Below are 8,307 nucleotides of genomic sequence, written 5' to 3' on the forward strand. Positions count from 1 at the left end.
AACGACTGCTGATTTTATGTAATAGGGTCTACTAGGTATTTCAACTGAATTAAAAACCTCTGAACATTTCCTGTATACAAAAAGCTTAGTAAGCATGTTCTTATCAGTGGCCTACGCCCACTAGTCCATAAAAATCTCCATGTTCATCGTCTTGAAATGTCATGAGGGCAACATCGTGATCATTTGCATAATGACTATATCTTTCAGTAAAAGAGTTTGAGTGCTTGTCCTGAAGATGATTACTTGGTATACAGTCTACTGTGGATTATCATAAAATTAATCAACACAACACGAAACACAATGACCACAGGAAAAAAAAGGGAAAGTAAACCTTACAAAGATCTTGATTATTTCTATTCAGTGAGAGAGGAGCAAGTAAATAAACCTAAGATAAAATTAATTGATGTTATTTCGTCACACATCGTTTATAGTAGTTTTTAGCAAAACATCCTTCAGTTCTCACGCTGATTTACACACACTTTAAATTATCTTGCCCATCAGTTTCCTGTTTCTATAGTTTTTAGATAAAAGTTTATTTATATTTTCGAAATAGAAAGTCAATTTTAACATTATTTGCATATATATGAGTTTTGATGACATTTTACAGCTCATTGTGTGTTCTGTGGTATTTGCATTCTGTGGCACCTGCAAGTCGTTAAGTTCATTACAACCTTCCTAAAAAGAGTGTCAGTCTGCGTAACTATAAAAGGGCAACTAGCTTTTTACAAGAGAGCCAGACGAAGCTCAGAGAACCGAGTTTTGCTTCGTTTTAGTTGTGGAGCACAGCTTTTAGAGTACAAAAAAGGAGTAGTTTAATTGTCAACAAACTTGTGTGCTTAATCTGATAGATTTGTGATAAATGCACCTTGCTTTCTAATCAACTGAGAGAAGTCGAAGAAACAGATTCGTTCTATTTCCATCACGAATTTTACTTTTTTCAACCGAGATACTGACTTCTTCTTCAGCAATAAGAGATTGTCAGATGGCAGCTCTGTTCGGTGATAAATATTTCTGGAACGCTTCGGCTAAAATTGTTATGGACGAGTTCACAAGATATTTAACAGAGGAAACCCACGGACAGGCGACAATTTTTGGTATCTTTTACGTCCTCTTATCAATGATCACAGTGGTGGGAAACGCGCTGGTGATCGCCGCTGTCTGGAAAGACCCGTTAAAGATACTGAAAACATCACCCACCAACTTGATTCTCCTCTCGCTAGCAATTGCCGATTTAAATGTTGGACTGTTTGTTATCCCAGGAGCAGCTTCTTGGTATCTTCGTGTTGGAATTACGGAAACAGACCCATGGCATTCCCAATTAATTTTTTTAACACTCAGGCAGGGTTTTCTAACAGTATCTGTTGGCCACGTACTGTTCCTGACTGTGGACAGGTATTTCGCTTTGGCAACGCCCTTAAAATATCGAACAAAAATTACCAGAAGAACGGTTGTGGTGGTCTCGTCTTCGATATGGATTTGTGGCATTTCTCAAGCAGTGGTGATAAGCATTCTACAGCAACATTTCGTCATCACATGGTTAATCTCTATCGTGGTGATATTTTTGTTTGCAGAAACCATTTATGTTTTATATCTTATGATATTACGACACCTAATGAAACATTCTAAAGAAAGGATCCCGCTGGAAAATTCTCAGTCAAATGTAGCGTCGTTGCATCAGCGGGAAAGGAAAGTGTTTAGAGTAATTGTTTCAGTAGTTTTTGCATTTGACTGCTGTTTTACCCCTTGGATGGCAACCCAAGCTTTGATATATTTTTGCAAACCTTGCCACAGTCATTATAACGTGCTGATGGTTTGTTATAATGTAGCGACTGTGCTTATGTTCGCGAATTCTGCTCTTAACCCACTCGTGTACTCCTGGAGGTTTTCAAAATTTCGAGCGACATTCAAGCATTTTGGGGGAAAGTTTACCCAGAAAGGAAGAAGAAATAAGACAGCCAGGATCACTGTAAGAAGTGAGTCATTGAACACACCACTTTGAGAACAATTTTGTAGTTTAAGATTGTACAAAAACGAATTAATATAATTTGAAATATATGCTAAATATACTTTCTAGTTATCTGTACGAATATAACGCTGACAGGTGATTCTAGAGTTCATGCGATATTATAATTTGCACAATCGTGACTTTGTAATGACGTTTTTCTTCCATGTTATTTATACAAAAAGAACAATGACACAGCGATCAGTCCTTAACTATGAGGTCATATTTAAATCATATAAATTTAGCGAAAGTCAAATGTTGTAACCGCCTGGTAAGGTTTTTCCACTGTAAACGAACTGGAATGGACGATTTGAAATCAGCTAGGACCGTAACTAGTAACAGGCAAGCGTCAGTCACTTTGTTTTCGTTTTTGTCTTTTGTAGTCATCATAAACATCCTAAATACCTAAGAAGAACTGAAATTTAGCCATGGAAATTGCCTCAGTCATAACTTTTTTTTTTTCCTAGCTAAGGCCCAGGGGCGTCTTGAAATATGAATGCTTTGTTCAACGAGTAACTACAAAGGCGCTTGCTGGGAAAACTAGACTTAAACGGAGACTGACTTAAAAGGAAGAGATATTACACAGGTTTACAATCTGGGTACTGGGATGTTGCTACGCACTGAAGAGATTGCAACACTGATCAACATCTCGACCTGGGTTCCAACAGTAGTCTATTCACTACGAAAAATAATCGAAGTGTGGTTCAAGTCAAATCATCTTTATTTAGGCAGGGTAGCCCCATCAGCCATAGGCTAGTATAAAAAGGGGCCCTGCGTAAAATTAAGAGTACATGATAAAAATATTCCGAGTTTAGAAATTACCTCAACGTTATGTACAAGGAGTTTAAAACGATTGGTAGAGGTGTGTATTGTTACACTAAATAGAAAACGAGAAAACGATGGAAATAGGTTTATAGTTCGGTTTTATCTTAGTTGTTTGTTTGTTTGTTCGTTTATTTGTTTTTTAAAAAAACTAACACAAGTTACTGTTAGCCGGGAGACTACATTCAAAATAACAGCTAATAAATGAAATCAACTGTATAAGTAATGGCAACTCCTTAGTGACTTTGAGTCCAGTGTTTATATGGTCCCATCAAACGTGCCCATCCCCATTACCCACAATCAACACCAATCTGCCGTTTACCATTAGCTTTTAGGGAGCTTAAGCAAGGACGGCGGCGACGCCGAGGACGACACCTAGTCAAAAATGAATTTATAATTTACCAGCGAAATTCGTTGAGTGAATTCTGTTCAGAACACCAATGGCTTTAAAAACGTGCTCAGGCTATTTGTACAATGGCAGCGTTTAATTCCAAATGGAAATACGAAAAATTAGCCGTCGTCGCTCGCGTTCCTCAGACTACGCAAAACTTGGTCATTTCATGTACTTGTTGTGCCGAGGACGGCTACGAAATGTACAAAGATTTATAACGCACATGCACAGCCATTGTTCTACTCATTAAAAACCTTTTTTTGGTGACGTTCTCTTTGCCGTCGTCGTCGTGGTTTGCTTAAGTTCCCTTTTATTACAGGCTGCACGACGTTTAGCCGCCTTGCCTAGAACAGTTCCATTGAAGTTCTGATAAACAAAGGCACTAATCGAATTGTTACCTTGATATCACAATTTTTTTTCCTGTACATTGTAACCAAACAAACTAGTAGGATTAACCTAATCATAACCGTTAAGAGTCAACTGAATGCGGCTACTTCCAGAGCATTTCACTCGACAAAAAAATAACTCTTGCACGCCTTGCGTGCCTATGTTTATGGCATATGGTTGAGTCAGCTTGTGTAACAAAATCTCCATGGTGGGGTTTCGAGAATGTCAGCACATCACCGGTGGGGCAACAGCAAAACATTCTTTTCTCTAGAGTATCATAGAAGTGTTTTCTTTGCAACCAGCAATATAGGCAGTTGGAATAATGCTAACATTTCTCACACTACATTTACCACGAAGAAAGTATCGCTTCTCATCCGATCACCAAACCGAGTAATAAAATCTCTGTGTTACAGGTTCTCATTTTCTTTCCTTTTTATTCGTTTTTCATCTCCCTGCCAATATCGTGATTTTCTCCCCTTGCATTTTTTTTTCTAACGGCTTCTTCGACAGCGCTCGGCTTGGTCCATCTCCCTGATGTGGTCAAGGAGAGTTTGACCGCTCCATCGGATATGTATTTTGGTGGTTTTCACCATCATGTGGTCAAAAAAAAGACGTAACCATTCAATAAATAAAGTCAAGAATCTGGGATATGATGGTTGATTGATATATAAACAACCTCGCCAAGATTTAGGTCTGTGCGCATCAGCTACATAAGCTCATTCGGGGTTTCGATTGGTTTATTGGATCGTCCGTGTGATTCGTGATTGACCAGTGTAATTACTTTAGTTTTGGTTTAAAGAAACTCGATGAAAACCGCTCCAATTTAACGATGCTAACAGATAACTGTGGGGAAGGGGGATTTGAAAATGGCAGAGTTGGAATAGTATAATTATTTTGGTGTAAAACTAGTAGACGTTCAAAACTTATCTAAGACCTCTTCGCAGACACTTCGAAAACCCAAAGAAACGGCCATCATTTTATTAACCACCTCACACTGCTAAGCTACTCAATATCTGCTGTTGATCTCCTAAGCAATTAGATTATGAGTTCGAGATTTCTTTTTACAATAACTGTCTAATTTCTCGCGCGCTGATTGGCTCATTTTTATCATCAGTAAGAGTACAGACGGATAGAATTTTAATTTACGCAAGCTTTCAAGTTCAACTTTCAGCTGTCAAACTGTCAACGTTTTAACCAGTGAGATTTTATGGACTTTTTTAAGTAGCCAATCCAAAAGCGAGAAATTGACAATGTTCGCGTCATTTTGAATCAAATTCACTTATCTTTGTTTACGGCAAGTTTACGGCGTCTTTTCCCCTCATTAATTCCCGGCATTTGACTATTTTGGGGTCTTGTTATTGTAAAAAACAAATTGACGTCAGTTTTTTTATGCGTCTGTCCTCTTCATGATGATAAATTTCGTCATAACATTGTCAAAGTTTTCGCTCACGATTTCTATGCGTGATAGAAATCTCGAGCTCATAATCTAATTGTTTAATAGATAGTGAGTATCGTAGCCAATCAGAAAACGGCATTCATGATAGAACGCTACAGTAGATTTATACTAAAACAGAATAGGCAGTAAGTAGCTAGCGCAGCCAATAAGGGATCATAAGAGAACGGTATTGATGATGGAACGCTAGTAGATCTGTAGACTGCGAATAGTCTCTCTTTTCCTCGAAAATCCGTGGAGAAGAACGCAAGACAAGTGTGCGAGCGTGAATGCAAGCGTGACGTACGAGCGGCGATGCTGCGAGCCGCTAGTGCTCGTCTTCCAACGCCCGCGCTACTAGCGGCTCGCGGCATCGCCGCTCGCACGTCACTCTCACAGTCACGCACGCACGCTTACTTGTTTTGCGTTCTTCCCCACGGATTTTCGAGGAAAAGAGAGACTGCTTGCAGTCTAGTAGATCTATACTAAAAATCGATAGACATATGCTAGTCTTCCCAATGTACTGGGCGTTGCAGCCTGTATATGAGTGGGTATATTATTCGTGATGCGACATCATTACATTTAAAATTCTTCTCAGTGCTGGGAAAGGGCAGTTTTCTAGTTTGAGTATATCTTTACTTGAACTTGTCACTTGGCACGAACTTGAGAGAGCTTTCATCAAAACTTCTTCCGCAGAAAGTTTTGGTAATTAGTATTTAGGCCCACCTGTTCAAATATTTCTTTTATAACAACATGGGTATTAAAATGTTAACCAATCACAGAAGAACACTCTAGTGACGTCAACAAACGTACAATTTAAGAAAGTGACGGGTGGCAACATGTGTCCTACGCCGAAGCTAAAAAGATCAGATTTGCGTTATAATCGCGATATTTAATTGATATTTACTTTGTACGGCTGACAAGAATATGAAAACCGAAGTGTTGTAGAAATAGGTGTCGCGTTAATTTACATTAGAGCAGTTACTTGGTTTTAATTTCCAGTTTGAATTTACTAAGCTAGCTGGGTTGTGGTTCCTTCTATGCCTTGATAAACAAAAATTATTCACAGCATATCTCAAAATGACTTAAGTACCAACACGTTACAGTTTAGCAGAGACCCAGACACATTTTTACGCGAATTTTTTTCCAGATGGAGGTTGCCATGGTACATTGTTGGTGATTGCCCCGCTGGAAGGATGCCTAATGCAATATCACGGCGAATCAGCTTCCTCGTCATAGGAGAGATCAACACCTTATCTCTCGATTTTTGCCCAGATAAACGAAAACACTTTGATGAACCATCAATTTCTCAAAACTACTAACATTAAAACAATTTGACATCCAGTATTGCGATCAGAATTTCCCTCTTGAACTAGAAACTGTAAAGGTGTCAGAAAAAGAGACTTAAAAATTGCTATGATCTTAATTTGTAAAAAAGGCAATAATTAGACAAAGGCGTCTTCAAGTCTCACGAGGAACAGCTTCTGAAACTTGACATTCAGCCATTGTTTGCTTTGCCTTCCTGTATCATTGGTTATCTGTGCTGAACTGATTATGATAATTTTCCACCAAAAGTTGCAATCCAACTGAGACTACATGTTCGTTCGCTAAACCAAGACTTATGTCACAGGATTTGTGTTACGGTTAATGGAATATAAAAACTGTTTATCAATTCCAAAAACAAAGTGAAGGTTTGATTACGACGAATCGTTAGACATGTTAGGTTCGATGACGAGTAAACATTTCCAAGACACCTACTTCAGTGGCTAAGTCACCCAGAGAGTTACTTTACTAACACTTAATTAACCGGCGACGGAACGCAAAATGCAAGTGGAAAACACCAGTTTCTACAAGACACATGAAATCTGGAACTTCTTGGAAACGGATAAATCCTTAGCACTGTCTGTGGGTGTCATCATGGTTATAATGTGCCCAATGATTGTCTTTGGAAATACACTGATTATCTCTGTTGTGTGGAAAGATCCTTTAAGAAACCTTCGTTCGTTCACTTCCAGCTACATACTACAGTCACTAGCCATTGCTGACTTTTTGGTGGGTTCCATCCTGTGTCCTCTACATTCTTATTGGTCGCTGACATCAGCCGTTGGCGATGAACCACTTTTCTCCGTGCGTGTGCCACTGTCTCTAAACGCCATCTTGATAAGCGTGTCAGTAGGTCATGTGCTGTTATTGACCATCGATAGAGTTTTGGCATTGCTTGCACCGCTGCAGTATCGAGTCAAAGTGACTAACAGACGTGTCTGTACCGTGATTTGCGCTATTTGGGGTTGCGCCTTGGTTCTGGGAGTTTTTCACGTTGCGCTTGCCGATCACTTCCTTATTTTCAGCATAATATACACTGCGCAAGTCCTCGTAGCCGTTTCTGCCGTCATTTGTATGAATATCGCGATTCTCTGTCACTTTCTGAAGGATTCCACGAGGAGCGAAAATTCAACGGAGGCAGTGCCAATCCGACATTTCTATCAAAGAGAGAAGAATCTCAACAAGGCCATAGCCCTCATAGTGTGCACAAATGTTGTTTGTTTCACTCCATGGCTATTAATCGAGACAATACTATATTTATGCATGTTATGTCGCCCAAACCTGGAGTCACTAATGAAAGGGCTCGGGTTTTCATCAATTCTGATATATATTATTTCTTTGTTGAATCCTCTTCTATACTCGTGGCGCTTGGCAAGATTTCGAAACTCGCTCAAGCATTTGTTATCAAACAGTCCCCACAGGGTTCCGCACGAACAACCAGAACATGTGGAGCTGGAGGAGTACGACACGAGACTTTAGTTAATTTGTAGCAAAATACGCTAATTAGGCTAAGACGAATAAACAAGGGAAGTAATTTAAATATCTCTCCACCTCGAGGTGATTTTTTTTCGTTTTTCTTCCTTTAAAATTGGACGTAAGAACTTTGGTTTATCAAAAAAGGCCTATTATCGTTTTAGTATTTCTATTACAAACTGTCATTTGTACGTTCACAAAAATCTCTCTTGAAACGGAGTGGGGCTTGGTAACAAGTAAAAGGACAAAAATAAAAACAACTCCGTTCTCGTCCCCGGGGTCACCTGTCTATCTTAGCCGACAAAGCCTTGGAGCGGAAAAGGTGGCTTTGGAAACCCATCATGACTTGATTGGTTATATTCTTGGACAGACACAGGGACGGGGCAGTTAGTTGGGATAAAAGGACATCACGGAGCAAAAATTGACAAGACCAGCGGCAAAGGCACCCCTTCTTGTGAACTGTTATGGCGCCGACTT

At 39.4% G+C, this 8,307-nt stretch overlaps 2 protein-coding genes across 2 annotated transcripts; both read left to right on the forward strand.

Moving 5' to 3' along the window:
- The first annotated feature begins 651 nt into the window (after positions 1–651).
- On the forward strand, positions 652–3,056 carry LOC110041022 (adenosine receptor A1-like). Its single transcript, XM_089298831.1, has one exon. The coding sequence runs from the start codon at positions 983–985 to the stop codon at positions 1,997–1,999; it is 1,017 nt and encodes a 338-aa protein (XP_089154957.1). The 5' UTR covers positions 652–982; the 3' UTR covers positions 2,000–3,056.
- Positions 3,057–6,608: 3,552 nt separating this feature from the next.
- On the forward strand, positions 6,609–7,897 carry LOC110040945 (melanocortin receptor 4-like). The gene has a single exon (XM_020746205.2). The coding sequence runs from the start codon at positions 6,859–6,861 to the stop codon at positions 7,834–7,836; it is 978 nt and encodes a 325-aa protein (XP_020601864.2). The 5' UTR covers positions 6,609–6,858; the 3' UTR covers positions 7,837–7,897.
- The last annotated feature ends 410 nt before the right edge of the window (positions 7,898–8,307 follow it).

The sequence above is a fragment of the Orbicella faveolata genome, unplaced genomic scaffold (genome assembly GCF_042242905.1).
Source record: "Orbicella faveolata isolate gen_17 unplaced genomic scaffold, um_ofav_v1 contig_1, whole genome shotgun sequence".
Classification (NCBI taxonomy): domain Eukaryota; kingdom Metazoa; phylum Cnidaria; class Anthozoa; order Scleractinia; family Merulinidae; genus Orbicella; species Orbicella faveolata.

Excerpts from the sequence above, each read along its gene's own strand:
- LOC110041022 (XM_089298831.1), top strand. The coding sequence starts at position 983 with ATGGCAGCTCTGTTCGGTGATAAATATTTCTGGAACGCTTCGGCTAAA.
- LOC110040945 (XM_020746205.2), top strand. The coding sequence starts at position 6,859 with ATGCAAGTGGAAAACACCAGTTTCTACAAGACACATGAAATCTGGAAC.